This window comes from Salmo trutta, unplaced genomic scaffold (genome assembly GCF_901001165.1).
Source record: "Salmo trutta unplaced genomic scaffold, fSalTru1.1, whole genome shotgun sequence".
Classification (NCBI taxonomy): domain Eukaryota; kingdom Metazoa; phylum Chordata; class Actinopteri; order Salmoniformes; family Salmonidae; genus Salmo; species Salmo trutta.
In genome coordinates, this window is record NW_021822720.1 from 122,673 (window position 1) to 141,198 (window position 18,526).

Sequence of the window (18,526 nt, forward strand, 5' to 3'; positions counted from 1 at the left end):
GGCTAGGTGATAGGGTCTATGCCTGGCTAGGGTACAGGGTCTATACCTGGCTAGGGTACAGGGTCTATACCTGGCTAGGGTACAGGGTCTATGCCTGGCTAGGGTGCAGGGTCTATGCCTGGCTAGGGTGCAGGGTCTATACCTGGCTAGGGTACAGGGTCTATACCTGGCTAGGATGCAGGGTCTATGCCTGGCTAGGGTACAGGTCTATACCTGGCTAGGTGACAGGGTCTATGCCTGGCTAGGTGACAGGGTCTATACCTGGCTAGGGTACAGGGTCTATACCTGGCTAGGTGACAGGGTTTATACCTGGCTAGGGTTCAGGGTCTATACCTGGCTGGGTGACAGGGTCTATGCCTGGCTAGGGTACAGGGTCTATACCTGGCTAGGGTACAGGGTCTATTCCTGGCTAGGGTACAGGGTCTATACCTGGCTAGATGACAGGGTCTATACCTGGCTAGGGTACAGGGTCTATACCTGGCTAGGGTACAGGGTATATGCCTGGCTAGGATACAGGGTACAGGGTCTATACCTGGCTAGGGTACAGGGTCTATACCTGGCTAGGGTACAGGGTCTATGCCTGGCTAGGGTACAGGGTCTATGCCTGGCTAGGGTACAGGGTCTATACCTGGCTAGGGTACAGGGTCTATGCCTGGCTAGGGTACAGGGTCTATGCCTGGCTAGGTGACAGGGTCTATGCCTGGCTAGGGTACAGGGTCTATACCTGGCTAGGGTACAGGGTCTTTCCCTGGCTAGGGTACAGGGTCTATGCCTGGTTAGATGACAGGGTCTATACCTGGCTAGGGTACAGGGTCTATGCCTGGCTAGGGTACAGGGTCTTTCCCTGGCTAGGGTACAGGGTCTATGCCTGGTTAGATGACAGGGTCTATGCCTGGCTAGATGACAGGGTTTATACCTGGCTAGATGACAGGGTCTATACCTGGCTAGGGTACAGGGTCTATGCCTGGCTAGATGACAGGGTCTATACCTGGCTAGATGACAGGGTCTATACCTGGCTAGATGACCATAGACTAACATGGTTCAGACTCCATAATGTTTAGTCTCCCATGGGTATGAAGGTACAGGGGGTTAACAGAGTAGAGCTCCATGAACCTGCATTCTTGAATACACTGATGAAACTAATATTGCCAAGCTGTCTGTGTATTAAACTGTTTTGTGGTAGCCGTGTTTGTGTAACAACACATCGTGGAGCAAGACTTTATCTATCCTCTCTATATGTTTCTCTCTGTCTTTCCCTTCCCCCTCTCTCTCTTTCTGTTCCTCTTTCCTCTGTCCTTCTCTCATTCTCCCCCACTCTCTCTCTCTCCCTGTGTCTCTGCCTCTCTCTCTCGCTCTTGTTTTCTCTCTCTTTTGCTCTCGGTTTCCATCTCACTCCCTTCCTCCTCTCTCTCCTTCCTCTCTCTATTGCTCTCTCTCTCCCCTCCCTATCTCTCTCCCCTCCCTCCCTCTATTGCTCTCTCTCTCTCTCTCCTTCCTCTCTCCCCTCCCTCTCTCTCTCTCCCCTCCCTCCCACCCTCCCTCCCTCCCTCTATTGCGCTCTCTCTCTCTCTCCCCTCCCTCCCTCCCTCCCTCCCTCCCTCCCTCCCTCCCTCTCCTTTGCTCTCTCCCCTCGTCTCTCTCTGCATTCCCTCCCTCCCTCTCTTGCTCTCTCTCTTTCCCTCCCTCCCTCCCTCCCTCTCCTTTGCTCTCTCCCCTCCGTCTCTCTCTGCATTCCCTCCCTCCCTCTCACGTTGCACCCTGCCCCTCCCGTTCTCTTTCTCTCTTACATTGCTCCCTGCCCCCATCTCCTCTCTTTCTCTCTTTCTCTCTCTCTACCATTCTCCCTTCCCCCACTGCTGCTGCCTCTTATTTTCCTTCTCCCTCACTCCACCATTTCACTCCCTCCCTCCCCTGTTCTCTTTATCTCCTCCCTTCCCTCCCCCCTCAATCCCTCTTTCATTCCATGCAATCATCTGTTCTAGCTCTCTCTCTGCTCTCTCTTTCTCTCTGCTCACTCTCTCTCCCTCTCTCCCTGTGCTTCCTCCATTACGCCCCCATTTTGTCCTCTCCTCTGAAAGCGTATCCTCCCTCTTCTCTCTTTCCACCATGTTCTCTCCATCTGTTTTTTCCCTCTCTCCTTCATATTCTCTCCATCATGTTGTTCCCCCTCTTCCAGACCATTTATTATAGAAACTTTACTGACTGATATTTGATTGAGAAATGTGCTTTAAACAAACCTCTGTGAATGTGATCTACTTAAAGCTTGTGTTAGTTAGTTATCTCTAGAAGTGTCCCAGTGTGTTGGTGTCGAACCATTACACATACGGTCTATTACAACACAGTATCTGCTTCTCTGTGGGTCCTGGCTGTTGGTTGGGTTCCACAGGTGTCCATTTCTGTAATACACAACATGTTGATGGACCAGGGGACAGACCAGGGGACAGACCAGGGGACAGACCAGGGGACAGACCAGGGGACAGTGTTGATCTCAGTTTTCCCCAGTACTAGTGTAGTGTTGACCAGGGGACAGACCAGGGGACAGTGTTGATATCAGTTCCCCCAGTACTAGTGTAGTGTTGACCAGGGGACAGTGTTGACCTCAGTTTCCCAGTACTAGTGTAGTGTTGACCAGGGGACAGTGTTGATCTCAGTTTCCCAGTACTAGTGTAGTGTTGACCAGGGGACAGACCAGGGACAGTGTTGATCTCAGTTTCCCCAGTACTAGTGTAGTGTTGACCAGGGGACAGACCAGGGGACAGTGTTGATCTCAGTTTCCCCAGTACTAGTGTAGTGTTGACCAGGGGACAGACCAGGGGACAGTGTTGATCTCAGTTTCCCCCAGTACTAGTGTAGTGTTGACCAGGGGACAGACCAGGGGACAGTGTTGATCTCAGTTTCCCCAGTACTAGTGTAGTGTTGACCAGGGGACAGTGTTGATCTCAGTTTCCCCAGTACTAGTGTAGTGTTGACCAGGGGACAGTGTCGATCTCAGTTTCCCCAGTACTAGTGTAGTGTTGACCAGGGGACAGTGTTGATCTCAGTTTCCCCAGTACTAGTGTAGTGTTGACCAGGGGACAGACCAGGGGACAGTGTTGATGTCAGTTTCCCCAGTACTAGTGTAGTGTTGACCAGGGGACAGTGTTGATCTCAGTTTCCCCAGTACTAGTGTAGTGTTGACCAGGGGACAGTGTTGATCTCAGTTTCCCCAGTACTAGTGTATTGTTGACCAGGGGACAGTGTTGATCTCAGTTTCCCCAGTACTAGTGTAGTGTTGACCAGGGGACAGTGTTGATCTCAGTTTCCCCAGTACTAGTGTAGTGTTGACCAGGGGACAGACCAGGGGACAGTGTTGATCTCAGTTTCCACAGTACTAGTGTAGTGTTGACCAGGGGACAGTGTTGATCTCAGTTTCCCCAGTACTAGTGTAGTGTTGACCAGGGGACAGTGTTGATCTCAGTTTCCCCAGTACTAGTGTAGTGTTGACCAGGGGACAGACCAGGGGACAGTGTTGATGTCAGTTTCCCCAGTACTAGTGTAGTGTTGACCAGGGGACAGTGTTGATCTCAGTTTCCCCAGTACTAGTGTAGTGTTGACCAGGGGACAGACCAGGGGACAGTGTTGATCTCAGTTTCCCCAGTACTAGTGTAGTGTTGACCAGGGGACAGTGTTGATCTCAGTTTCCCCAGTACTAGTGTAGTGTTGACCAGGGGACAGTGTTGATCTCAGTTTCCCCAGTACTAGTGTAGTGTTGACCAGGGGACAGTGTTGATCTCAGTTTCCCCAGTACTAGTGTAGTGTTGACCAGGGGACAGACCAGGGGACAGTGTTGATCTCAGTTTCCCCAGTACTAGTGTAGTGTTGACCAGGGGACAGTGTTGATCTCAGTTTCCCCAGTACTAGTGTAGTGTTGACCAGGGGACAGTGTTGATCTCAGTTTCCCCAGTACTAGTGTAGTGTTGACCAGGGGACAGTGTTGATCTCAGTTTCCCCAGTACTAGTGTAGTGTTGACCAGGGGACAGTGTTGATCTCAGTTTCCCCAGTACTAGTGTAGTGTTGACCAGGGGACAGACCAGGGGACAGTGTTGATCTCAGTTTCCCCAGTACTAGTGTAGTGTTGACCAGCTGAGTCTGTTTACATGGTGAGAACCCCTATCAGTTTCTACCTAGAGACCTTATTGGTTTCAGTCTGTCTGCATGCATCCAGTTCAACATTATTTAACTAGGCAAGTCAGCCGCCCTATGGGACTCCATAGTTCAACGTTATTTAACTTTGTTTAACTAGGCAAGTCAGTTAAGAACAAATTCTTATTTACAATGACGACCTTCCCGGAGATGCTTTGCCAGTTGTGCGCCGCCCTATGGGACTCCCAATCACAGCCGGATGTGATACCACCTGGATTCGAACCAGGGACTGTAGTGCCTTAGACCGCTGCGCAATTTCAAATATGCTACTGAGTTACAGTTCATAAGGAAATCAGTGTAAATGAATTCATTAGACCCTAATCTCTGGATTTCACATGACTGGGAATACAGACATGCATCTGTTGGCCACAGATACCTTAACAAAAAGGTAGAGGCGTGGATCAGAAAACCAGTCAGTATCTGGTGTGACCAAATCAAAATCAAATCAAATCAAATGTATTTATATAGCCCTTCGTATATCAGCTGAAATCTCAAAGTGCTGTACAGAAACCCAGCCTAAAACCCCAAACAGCAAGCAATGCATGTGAAAGAGGCACGGTGGCTAGGAAAAACTCCCTAGGAAAAACTCCCTAGAAAGGCCAAAAACCTAGCAAGAAACCTAGAGAGGAACCAGGCTATGAGGGGTGGCCAGTCCTCTTCTGGCTGTGACGGGTGGATATTATAACAGAACATGGTCAAGATGTTAAAATGTTCATTAATGACCAGCATGGTCAAATAATAATAATAATCATTGTAGTTGTCAAGGGTGCAACAAGCACGTCCGGTGAACAGGTCAGGGTTCCGTAGCCGCAGGCAGAACAGTTGAAACTGGAGCAGCAGCATGGCCAGGTGGACTGGGGACAGCAAGGAGTCATCATGCCAAGTAGTCCCGAGGCATGGTCCTAGGGCTCAGGTCCTCCGAGAGAAAGAAAGAAAGAGAGAATTAGAGAGAGCATATTTAAATTCACACAGGACACCGGATAAGACAAGAGAATACTCCAGATGAAACAGACTGACCCTAGCCCCCGGCACATAAACTACTGCAGCATAAATACTGGAGGCTGAGACAGGAGGAATCAGAAGACACTGTGGCCCCATCCGATGATACCCCCGGACAGGGCCAAACAGGCAGGATATAACCCCACCCACTTTGCCAAAGCACAGCCCCCACACCACTAGAGGGATGTCTACAACCACCAACTTACCGTCCGAAGACAAGGCCGAGTATAGCCCACAAAAATCTCCGCCATGGCACAACCCAAGGGGGGGGCGCCAACCCAGACAGGAAGACCACGTCAGTGACTCAACCCACTCAAGTGACGCACCCCTCCCATGGACAGCATGGAAGAACACCAGTAAGTCAGTGACTCAGCCCCTGTAATAGGGTTAAAGGCAGAGAATCCCAGTGAAAAGAGGGGAACCGGCAAGGCAGAGACAGCAAGGGCGGTTCGTTGCTCCAGCCTTTCTGTTCACCTTCACACTCCTGGGCCAGACTACACTTAATCATAGGACCTACTGAAGAGATAAGTCTTCAGTAAAGACTTAAAGGTTGAGACTGAGTCTGCGTCTCTCACATGGGTAGGCAGACCATTCCATAAAAATGGAGCTCTATAGGAGAAAGCCCTACCTCCAGCCGTTTGCTTAGAAATTCTAGGGACAATTAGGAGGCCTGCGTCTTGTGACCGTAGCGTACGTGTAGGTATGTACGGCAGGACCAAATCGGAAAGATAGGTAGGAGCAAGCCCATGTAATGCTTTGTAGGTTAGCAGTAAAACCTTGAAATCAGCCCTTGCCTTAACAGGAAGCCAGTGTAGGGAGGCTAGCACTGGAGTAATATGATCAAATTTTTTGGTTCTAGTCAGGATTCTAGCAGCCGTATTTAGCACTAACTGAAGTTTGTTTAGTGCTTTATCCGGGTAGCCGGAAAGTAGAGCATTGCAGTAGTCCAGCCTAGAAGTAACAAAAGCATGGATTAATTTTCTGCGTCATTTTTGGACAGAAAGTTTCTGATTTTTGCAATGTTACGTAGATGGAAAAAAGCTGTCCTTGAAACAGTCTTGATATGTTCTTCAAAAGAGAGATCAGGGTCCAGAGTAACACCGAGGTCCTTTATTTGAGACGACTGTACAACCATCCAGATTAATTGTCAGATTGAACAGAAGATCTCTTTGTTTCTTGGGACCTAGAACAAGCATCTCTGTTTTGTCCGAGTTTAAAAGTAGAAAGTTTGCAGCCATCCACTTCCTTATGTCTGAAACACAGGCTTCTAGCGAGGGCAATTTTGGAGCTTCACCATGTTTCATTGAAATGTACAGCTGTGTGTCGTCCGCATAGCAGTGAAATTTAACATTATGTTTTCGAATGACATCCCCAAGAGGTAAAATATATAGTGAAAACAATAGTGGTCCTAAAACGGAACCTTGAGGAACACCGAAATTTACAATTGATTTGTCAGAGGACAAACCATTCACAGAGACAAACTGATATCTTTCCGACAGATAAGATCTAAACCAGGCCAGAACTTGTCCATGTAGACCAATTTGGGTTTCCAATCTCTCCAAAAGAATGTGGTGATCGATGGTATCAAAAGCGACACTAAGATCTAGGAGCACGAGGACAGATGCAGAGCCTCGGGCTGATGTCATTAAAAGGTCATTTACCACCTTCACAAGTGCAGTCTCAGTGCTATGATGGGGTCTAAAACCAGACTGAAGCGTTTCGTATACATTATTTGTCTTCAGGAAGGCAGTGAGTTGCTGTGCAACAGCTTTTTCTAAAATTTTTGAGAGGAATGGAAGATTCGATATAGGCCGATAGTTTTTTATAATTTCTGGGTCAAGATTCGGCTTTTTCAAGAGAGGCTTTATTACTGCCACTTTTAGTGAGCTTGGTACACATCCGGTGGATAGAGAACCGTTTATTATGTTCAACATAGGAGGGCCAAGCACAGGAAGCAGCTCTTTCAGTAGTTTAGTTGGAATAGGGTCCAGTATGCAGCTTGAGGGTTTGGAGGCCATGATTATTTTCATCATTGTGTCAAGAGATATAGTACTAAAACACTTTAGTATCTCCCTTGAGCCAAGGTCCTGGCAGAGTTGTGCAGACTCAGGACAATGGAGCTTTGGAGGAATACCCAGATTTAAAGAGGAGTCCGTAATTTGCTTTCTAATGATCATGATCTTTTCCTCAAAGAAGTTCATAAATGTATTACTGCTGAAGTGAAAGCCATCCTCCATTTGCGAATGCTGCTTTTTAGTTAGCTTTGCGACAGTATCAAAAAGAAATTTCGAATTGTTCTTATTTTCCTCAATTAAGTTGGAAAAATAGGATGATCGAGCAGCAGTGAGGGCTCTTCGATACTGCACGGTACTGTCTTTCCAAGCTAGTCGGAAGACTTCCAGTTTGGTGTGGGGCCATTTCCGTTCCAATTTTCTGGAAGCTTGCTTCAGAGCTCGTGTATTTTCTGTATACCAGGGAGCTAGTTTCTTATGACAGATGTTTTTAATTTTTAGGGGTGCAACTGCATCTAGGGTATTGCGCAAGGTTAAATTGAGTTCCTCGGTTAGGTGGTTAACTGATTTTTGTCCTCTGACGTCCTTGGGTAGGCAGAGGGAGTCTGGAAGGGCATCAAGGAATCTTTGGGTTGTCTGAGAATTTATAGCACGACTTTTAATGCTCCTTGGTTGGGGTCTGAGCAGATTATTTGTTGCAATTGTAAACGCAATAAAATGGTGGTCCGATAATCCAGGATTATGAGGAAAAACATTAAGATCCACAACATTTATTCCATGGGACAAAACTAGGTCCAGAGTATGACTGTGGCAGTGAGTAGGTCCAGAGACATGTTGGACAAAACCCACTGAGTCGATGATGGCTCCGAAAGCCTTTTGGAGTGGGTCTGTGGACTTTTCCATGTGAATGTTAAAGTCACCAAAAATTAGAATATTATCTGCTATGACTACAAGATCCGATAGGAATTCAGGGAACTCAGTGAGGAACACTGCATATGGCCCAGGAGGCCTGTAAACAGTAGCTATAAAAAGTGAGTGAGTAGGCTGCATAGATTTCATGACTAGAAGCTCAAAAGACGAAAACGTAATTGTATTTTTTTTTGTAAATTGAAATTTGCTATCGTAGATGTTAGCAACACCTCCGCCTTTGCCGGATGCATGGGGGGTATGGTCACTAGTGTAACCAGGGGGTGAGGCCTCATTTAACACAGTAAATTCATCAGGCTTAAGCCATGTTTCAGTCAGGCCAATCACATCAAGATTATGATCAGTGATTAGTTCATTGACTATAACTGCCTTGGAAGTGAGGGATCTAACATTAAGTAACCCAATTTTGAGATGTGAAGTATCACAATCTCTTTCAATAATGGCAGGAATGGAGGAGGTCTTTATACTAGTGAGATTACTAAAGCGAACACCGCCATTTTTAATTTTGCCCAACCTAGATCGAGGCACAGACACGGTCTCAATGGGGAAAGCTGAGCTGACTACGCTGACTGTGCTAATGGCAGACTCCACTAAGCTGGCAGGCTGGCTAACAGCCTGCTGCCTGGCCTGCACCCTATTTCATTCTGGAGCTAGAGGAGTTAGAGCCCTGTCTATGTTCGTAGATAAGATGAGAGCACCCCTCCAGCTAGGATGGAGTCCGTCACTCCTCAACAGGCCAGGCTTGGTCCTGTTTGTGGGTGAGTCCCAGAAAGAGGGCCAATTATCTACAAATTCTATCTTTTGGGAGGGGCAGAACACAGTTTTCATCCAGCGATTGAGTTGTGAGACTCTGCTGTAGAGCTCATCACTCCCCCTAACTGGGAGGGGGCCAGAGACAATTAATCGATGCCGACACATCTTTCTAGCTGATTTACACACTGAAGCTATGTTGCGCTTGGTGACCTCTGACTGTTTCATCCTAACATCGTTGGTGCCGACGTGGATAACAATATCTCTATACTCTCTACACTCGCCAGTTTTAGCTTTAGCCAGCACCGTCTTTAGATTAGCCTTAACGTCGGTAGCCCTGCCCCCTGGTAAACAGTGTATGATCGTTGAATGATTCGTTTTAAGTCTAATACTGCGGGTAATGGAGTCGCCAATGACTAGGGTTTTCAATTTGTCAGAGCTAATGGTGGGAGCCGTCGGCGTCTCAGACCCCACAGCGGGAGGAGTAGAGACCAGAGAAGTCTCGGCCTCCGACTCCGACTCACTTAATGGGGAGAACCGGTTGAAAGTTTCTGTCGGCTGAATAAGCGACACCGGTTGAGCATTCCTACAGCGTTTCCCTCCAGAAGCCATGAGAAAGTTGTCCGGCTGCGGGGAACCGTGCGAGGGGGTTTATACTAACGTTACTATCTGTACTTGCTGGTGGCACAGACGCTGTTTCATCCTTTCCTACACTGAAATTACCCTTGCCTAACGATTGCGTCTGAAGCTGGGCTTGCAGCACAGCTATCCTTGCCGTAAGGCGATCGTTCTCCTGTATATTATAAGTACAACGACTGCAATTAGAAGGCATCATGTTAATGTTACTTAGCTTCGGCTGTTTGAAGTCCTGACGAACCATGTCCAGATAAAACCTCTGGGGTAAGAAAGTTGAATGAAAAAAGTTGAGTGAGGGTAAAAAGTAAAAATATACGGTAATGAAAAAGTAAAAACCGTTAGGTAGCAAAGTAAGATCGGCAACAAAAACGCACAGCAGCGTAAACAAGTCTGCGACCACCATTTGCCTCGTTCAGCGCGACACTTCTCCTTCACATAGAGTTTCTCAGGCTGTTGATTGGGACCTGTGGAATGTTGTGCCACTTGTCTTCAATCCCAAACATGCTCAATGAGTGACATGTCTGAGTATGCAGGCCATGGAAGAACTGGGACATTTTCAGCTTCCAGGAATTGTGTTCAGATCTTTGCAACATGGGGCCGTGCATTATCATACTGAAACATGAGGTGATGGACTGGACAGGACAAACAGGCTGTGCATTATCATACTGAAACATGAGGTGATGGACTGGACAGGACAAACAGGCTGTGCATTATCATACTGAAACACGAGGTGATGGACAGGACAGACAGGCTGTGCATTATCATACTGAAACATGAGGTGATGGACTGGACAGGACAGACAGGCTGTGCATTATCATGGTGAAACATGAGGTGATGGACTGGACAGGACAAACAGGCTGTGCATTATCATGCTGAAACATGAGGTGATGGACAGGACAAACAGGCAGTGCATTATCATGCTGAAACATGAGGTGATGGACTGGACAGGACAAACAGGCTGTGCATTATCATACTGAAACATGAGGTGATGGACTGGACAGGACAAACAGGCTGTGCATTATCATACTGAAACATGAGGTGATGGACTGGACAGGACAGACAGGCTGTGCATTATCAAACTGAAACATGAGGTGATGGACTGGACAGGACAAACAGGCTGTGCATTATCATACTGAAACACGAGGTGATGGACAGGACAGACAGGCTGTGCATTATCATGGTGAAACATGAGGTGATGGACTGGACAGGACAAACAGGCAGTGCATTATCATACTGAAACATAAGGTGATGGACTGGACAGGACAAACAGGCTGTGCATTATCATACTGAAACACGAGGTGATGGACAGGACAGACAGGCTGTGCATTATCATACTGAAACATGAGGTGATGGACTGGACAGGACAGACAGGCTGTGCATTATCATGCTGAAACATGAGGTGATGGACTGGACAGGACAAACAGGCTGTGCATTATCATACTGAAACATGAGGTGATGGACTGGACAGGACAAACAGGCTGTGCATTATCATACTGAAACATGAGGTGATGGACTGGACAGGACAAACAGGCTGTGCATTATCATACTGAAACATGAGGTGATGGACAGGACAGACAGGCTGTGCATTATCATACTGAAACATGAGGTGATGGACTGGACAGGACAGACAGGCTGTGCATTATCATGCTGAAACATGAGGTGATGGACTGGACAGGACAGACAGGCTGTGCATTATCATACTGAAACATGAGGTGATGGACAGGACAGACAGGCTGTGCATTATCATGCTGAAACAAGAGGTGATGGACAGGACAAACATGCTGTGCATTATCATGCTGAAACATGAGGTGATGGACTGGACAGGACAAACAGGCTGTGCATTATCATACTGAAACATGAGGTGATGGACTGGACAGGACAAACAGGCTGTGCATTATCATACTGAAACATGAGGTGATGGACTGGACAGGACAAACAGGCTGTGCATTATCATACTGAAACATGAGGTGATGGACTGGACAGGACAAGCAGGCTTTGCATTATCATACTGAAACACGAGGTGATGGACAGGACAGACAGGCTGTGCATTATCATACTGAAACATGAGGTGATGGACTGGACAGGACAGACAGGCTATGCATTATCATGCTGAAACATGAGGTGATGGACTGGACAGGACAGACAGGCTGTACATTATCATACTGAAACATGAGGTGATGGACTAGACAGGAGAGACAGGCTGTGCATTATCATACTGAAACATGAGGTGATGGACAGGACAAACAGGCTGTGCATTATCATACTGAAACATGAGGTGATGGACTGGACAGGACAGACAGGCTGTACATTATCATACTGAAACATGAGGTGATGGACAGGACAAACAGGCTGTGCATTATCATGCTGAAACATGAGGTGATGGACTGGACAGGACAAACAGGCTGTGCATTATCATACTGAAACATGAGGTGATGGACTGGACAGGACAAACAGGCTGTGCATTATCATACTGAAACATGAGGTGATGGACTGGACAGGACAGACAGGCTATGCATTATCATGCTGAAACATGAGGTGATGGACTGGACAGGACAGACAGGCTGTACATTATCATACTGAAACATGAGGTGATGGACTAGACAGGACAGACAGGCTGTGCATTATCATGCTGAAACATGAGGTGATGGACAGGACAAACAGGCTGTGCATTATCATACTGAAACATGAGGTGATGGACTGGACAGGACAGACAGGCTGTACATTATCATACTGAAACATGAGGTGATGGTGGTGGATGAATAACATGACAATGGGCCTCAGGATCTCATCACGGTATCTCTGTGCATTCAACTTGCCATCGATAAAATGGAATTGTGTTCGTTGTCCGTAGCTTATGCCAGCCCATACCATAACCCCACCGCCACCATGGGGCATTCTGTTCACAACGTTGACATTGGCAAACCGCTGGCCCACAAAACACTACCAGTTGCCCGGTACAGTTCAAACCGGAGTTCAAACCGGGAATCATCCGTGAAGAGCACAGTTCTCCAGAGTGCCAGTGGCCATCAAAGGCACTTTGTCTTGCCCATACCATCTGAATGGCACACTACGTACACAATCCATGTCTCCATTGTCTTAAGGCTTCAACATCTTTTTGAACCTGTCTCCTCCCCTTCATCTACACTGATTGAAGTGGACTGATGGAGAGCATCCTGACCTGTTGCATTGCCGCCTGGTATGGCAGCTACAGAGGGTACATGTACAAATGACCTCTACTAACCTGTACCCCCTGTATATAGCCTCTACATTGTTATTTTGTGGTACTTTTTCAAATCTTTTACTTTAGTTTATTTGGTAAATATTTTCTTAACTCTTTCTTGAACTGCACTGTTGGTTAAAGGCTTGTAAGTAAACATTTCACTGTAAGGTCTACAGTTGTTGTATTCGGCGCATGTGACACAGTTTGATTTGATTTTGATTTAACAAGTGACATCAATAAGGGATCATAGTTTTCACCTGGTCAGTCTGTCATGGAGGGAGGGAGGGAGGGAGGGAGGGAGAGGGGAGAGAGGGAGAGAGAGAGAGACTCCGTGGTAGGGGGAGGAGCCAGAAGGCCCGCCTCCTCCTTCCTGAGTATAAATAGCAGCAGAACACTTCCTCTCTTCTGTCTCTGAGACTCTCTGTCTCTCTGTCTGGAGAATGAGGTCCTTGAAGCACCTGAAACATCACAACAGGAAGAATGTGGTGAGTTCTGGGCTGGTAACCACAGGATTAAGGTTAACATTTACCTTTGGTGTGTTCAGTAGTTTGGTTTAGTGGTAGTTAGTTGGAACAGTTTGAGTTGAGAAGGAGAACATGTGATAGTTGTTGTTTAAAACGTTCTCCCTCCTTTTAGGTGAAACCTTTCTCCATATTTCATCCCAACAGCATCAAATGTCTGTTTAAAGCTCTTTCATCTCGCTCTCTTTCTTCATGATTTAATTTTTTATTTTGTCATCTCTCTGTCTCTGTCTCTCGCTCTCTCTGTCTCTCGCTCTCTCTCTCTTGCTCTCTCTCTCTCTTTCTTCATGATCTAATCTTTCATTTTGTAATCTCTCTCTCTGTCTCTCGCTCTCTGTCTGTCTCTCGCTCTCTCTGTCTCTTGCTCTGTCTCTTGCTCTCTCTCTCTTTCTTCATGATCTAATCTTTCATTTTGTACTCTCTCTCTCTGTCTCTGTCTCTGTCTCTGTTTCTTGCTCTCTCTCTCTTTCTCTCTACACGATTTAATCTTTCATTTTGTCTGCCTTTCATTTAGTCATTTCTATCTCTCCCTCTCTCTTGCTTGCTCACTCCCTCTCCCCTCCCTTTTCTCTCCCCCTCCCTTTCCTCTCTTTTTTGTTTGCTCACTGCCTCCCTCTCCCCCTCCCGCCTCTTTCACCCTCTCACTCTCATTCTCTGCCCTCCCTTCCTCTTTTCTCTCCAGTGTCTTTCTCTTTTCATTCTCTCTCTCCCTCCCCCTCTTTTCATTCTCTCTCTCCCTCCCCCTCTTTCATTCTCTCTCTCCCTCCCCCTCTTTCATTCTCTCTCTCCCTCCCCCTCTTTCATTCTCTCTCTCCCTCCCCCTCTTTCATTCTCTCTCTCCCTCCCCCTCTTTCATTCTCTCTCTCCCTCCCCCTCTTTTCATTCTCTCTCTCCCTCCCCCTCTTTTCATTCTCTCTCTCCCTCCCCCTCTTTTCATTCTCTCTCTCCCTCCCCCTCTTTTCATTCTCTCTCTCCCTCCCCCTCTTTCATTCTCTCTCTCCCTCCCCCTCTTTCATTCTCTCTCTCCCTCCCCCTCTTTCATTCTCTCTCTCCCTCCCCCTCTTTCATTCTCTCTCTCCCTCCCCCTCTTTCATTCTCTCTCTCCCTCCCCCTCTTTCATTCTCTCTCTCCCTCCCACTCTCTTTCCTTCTCTCTCCCTTTCTCCCTCTCTTTCCTTCTCTCTCCCTTTCTCCCTCCCTCTTTCCTTCTCTCTCCCTTTCTCCCTCCCTCTTTTTCCTTCTCTCTCTTTCTCCCCTCCCCTCCATCACCCACTTTCATTTTCCTCCCCCCTTCTTCTTTCTCTCACTCTCTGTGTCTGTTCTCTCTCTCTCTGTCGTCTCTCTCTCTGTCCTCTGTCGTCTCTCTCTCTGTCCTCTCTCTGTCCTCTCTCTGTCGTCTCTCTCTCTCTGTCGTCTCTCTCTGACTCTCTCAGTCTCTCTCTCTAACTGTTCTCAGACCAGATCTGTCACCATATCATATTATCATGTAAGGACAACATTGAGTGGAGCTGTTCTCAGACCAGATCTGTTACCATACCATATTATCATGTAAGGACAACATTGAGTGGAGCTGTTCTCAGACCAGATCTGTTACCATACCATATTATCATGTAAGGACAACATTGAGTGTAGCTGTTCTCAGACCAGATCTGTTACCATATCATATTATCATGTAAGGACAACATTGAGTGGAGCTGTTCTCAGACCAGATCTGTTACCATATCATATTATCATGTAAGGACAACATTGAGTGGAGCTGTTCTCAGACCAGATCTGTTACCATATCATATTATCATGTAAGGACAACATTGAGTGGAGCTGTTCTCAGACCAGATCTGTCACCATATCATATTATCATGTAAGGACAACATTGAGTGGAGCTGTTCTCAGACCAGATCTGTCACCATATCATATTATCATGTAAGGACAACATTGAGTGGAGCTGTTCTCAGACCAGATCTGTTACCATATCATATTATCATGTAAGGACAACATTGAGTGGAGCTGTTCTCAGACCAGATCTGTTACCATACCATATTATCATGTAAGGACAACATTATGTTACCATGAAAGTGTAGTTGTAGTCTTCTTACTGTGTGTGTTTTGCAGCTGTGTGGATTGAAGTCAGATGATATTATGGATCGGTATAGAATGTAGATGAATCTAAAGTAAAGGGTTGTGAATGGGGATCTGATTTGGTTGGTCTTCAACACACAGCTCCAACACTTCATTCAGCATAACTGACAGCCCTGAGATAGTTTCTCCCGGAGCAGGTTCGTTCTGAAGGTTTCTTTGCCATAGAAATTGGCTGACTAAAAGGTGAGCCTCTTTCATGTCACCTGTTATCCCGAGTTCAACTCAGTTGACCAACGTTCGCTCGCTAACTCCTCTATCAAGATTCCTAATACGCCTCTCGTCATTTTACATGTTAGTCATTTAGCAGACGCTCTTATCCAGAATGAATTACAGGAGCAATTAGGGTTAAGTGCATTGCTCAAGGGCACGTCGACAGATTCTTCACCTAGTTGCCTCTGGGATTCGAACCAACAACCTTTCAGTTTCTGGCCAACGCTCTTAATAGGCTACCTCAGTTGAGTTGCTGTTATTGGTATTATTGATGATGGTTGACCAGGGGCTGATGGGTGATATTATTGATGATGGGTGACCAGGGGCTGATGGGTGATATTATTGATGATGGGTGATATTATTGATGATGGGTGACCAGGGGCTGATGGGTGATATTATTGATGATGGGTGATATTATTGATGATGGGTGACCAGGGGCTGATGGGTGATATTATTGATGATGGGTGATATTATTGATGATGGTTGACCAGGGGCTGAGAGGTGATATTATTGATGATGGGTGATATTATTGATGATGGGTGACCAGGGGCTGAGAGGTGATATTATTGATGATGGGTGATATTATTGATGATAGGTGATATTATTGATGATGGGTGACCAGGGGCTTAGAGGTGATATTATTGATGAATTCTCTCCTCACTGACTCTGCTGCTATCTCTGTGATCAACATCGTAGATTGTAAAGATGTGTTGACTGCAGTACTAACCTTGTCTCTCTCCCTGTTTGTGTCTCAGGAGGAAGCCAGCAGGCGCCTGGTTAGATGTGAGCCCAGGGCTATGGCCAGACAGGTTGATTCTGGCACTCAGACTGATCCTGTGGTGGTTCTGTCTCTAGCCCAGGCTGCTGTTCTGGGGCTCATCTCTCAGAATGAGGTGTTTGGTGCTACCATCGCTCCTAATGGCTTCTACACAGGAGAACCTAAAGAGTCTCCTGCCCTGCCTGTAGAGGGGGTGGATTACGAATACGCTGATCAGCTGATAGGAGCTAACGGAGATTACCTGGGAGACAACCTGCCTGAAGACGGAAACATGCAGCCCAGCTGTAGCCAGAGGTGGCGGCACGGACCACCCCCCGAGGGGAAGATGGTAGGGCCCGAGCGCCATGCTGGAGTGCCTGTGGACGGGTCATCCCAAGTGAAAGGAGAGGGGGTTATCACTGGCCTGACGTCCTGTGTTCACATGCTGAACAACCTGGCTACTACTAGAGGTGGATTGGTCCAGGTTGACCCCGCCTCTCTCCGTGCCGCCGCCCAAAAAGGCTGTGCCGAGTGTGACAGAGACATGTCCAGCCAGCAGGCTAACACACATCCTCACACACACTCCCAGGCCGGCCACAGCCATAAAGGGGATCCGGGGCACCGAGGCCTGCAGGGGCAGAGGGGGCTAGGGAATCAGGAGAGAGCAAGGGGGGAGGAGGAGGAGGAGGAGGGAGAGGGAGAGCAGGGAAACAGCCTGATGAAAGGAGGACAGGAGGAGACTATCAGCAGCTACTTCCAGTCCAGCGAGGTGGGGGGGTACGAGGGGGGGGAGGTCTACCATGAGAACAGCCAGGGTATGATGTGGGGCAACCAGCTGGAGCAGGGGGTGGGAGGAAGAGGAGGAGCAGGAAGAGGAGGGGCCCATCGTCACCACGGCCGGAGGGTTGACCGTCTAGACATCAACATCCAGATAGATGAGTCGTACTGCGTGGACATGGGGGAGGGGCTGAAGAGATGGAAGTGTCGTATGTGTGAAAAGTCTTACACCTCCAAGTACAACCTGGTAACTCACATCCTGGGTCACCAGGGCATCAAGCCCCACGCCTGCCCCCACTGTGGGAAGCTGTTTAAACAGCCCAGCCACCTCCAGACCCACCTGCTCACCCACCAGGGAACTAGGCCTCATAAATGCACCGTGTGTAAGAAGGGCTTCACCCAGACCTCCCACCTGAAGAGACACATGCTGCAGCACACCGACGTCAAACCTTACAGCTGCCGCTTCTGTCGCCGCGGCTTCGCCTACCCCAGCGAGCTCCGCGCCCACGAGACCAAACACGAGCGCGGGCGCTGCCACGTGTGTTCTCAGTGTGGCATGGAGTTCCCCACCTACGCCCATCTGAAGCGCCACCAGACCAGCCACCAGGGACCGACTAGTTACCAGTGTACAGAGTGCAACAAGTCCTTCACCTACCGCAGCCAGCTGCAGAATCATCTACTGAAACACCAGAGTCCTCGGCCGTACTCCTGTTCCCACTGCGGGCTGGAGTTTGTCCAGCTGCACCACCTCCGCCAGCACGCCCTCACACACAAGGTACCTAACTCTGACCCTTGACCCCTAGCCATAACCCTCAACCAACACGCCCTCACACACAAGGTACCTAACTCTGACCCTTGACCCCTAACCATAACCCTCCACCAACACGCCCTCACAAATCAGATCAAATTTATTTATATAGCCCTTCTTACATCAGCTGATGTCACAAAGTGCTGTACAGAAACCCGGCCTAAAACCCCAAACAGCAAGCAATGCAGGTGTAGAAGCACGGTGGCTAGGAAAAACTCCCTAGAAAGGCCAAAACCTAGAGAGGAACCAGGTTATGAGGGGTGGCCAGTCCTCTTCTGGCTGTGCTGGGTGGAGATTATAACAGAACATGGCCAAGATGTTCAAATGTTCATAAATGACCAGCAGGGTCAAATAATAATAATCACAGTGGTTGTAGAGGGTGCAACAGGTCAACACCTCAGGAGTAAATGTCAGTTGGCTTTTCATAGCCGATCATTCAGAGCATCTCTACCGCTCCTGCTGTCTCTAGAGAGCTGAAAACAGCAGGTCTGGGACAGGTAGCACGTCCGGTGAACAGGTCAGGGTTCAATAGCCGCAGGCAGAACAGTTGAAACTGGAGCAGCAGCACGGCCAGGTGAACTGGGGACAGCA

The 18,526-nt window shown here is 47.9% G+C and overlaps 1 protein-coding gene across 4 annotated transcripts in view; it reads left to right on the forward strand.

The window, feature by feature from the left end:
• The window catches only part of LOC115184003 (zinc finger protein 710-like), a 93,301-nt gene that overhangs the window by 50,319 nt on the left and 24,456 nt on the right, over positions 1-18,526 (forward strand). For 2 of the 4 annotated variants that reach the window (XM_029745004.1, XM_029745003.1), the window contains one exon: positions 16,349-17,902. In XM_029745004.1, the coding sequence (XP_029600864.1) occupies positions 16,391-17,902 (1,512 nt within the window). In that variant the 5' untranslated portion in view covers positions 16,349-16,390. Of the gene's footprint in view, positions 1-13,132; positions 13,213-15,596; positions 15,839-16,348; positions 17,903-18,526 lie in introns of those variants that run through there. The other 2 variants (XM_029745002.1, XM_029745005.1) reach the window with 2 other exon arrangements.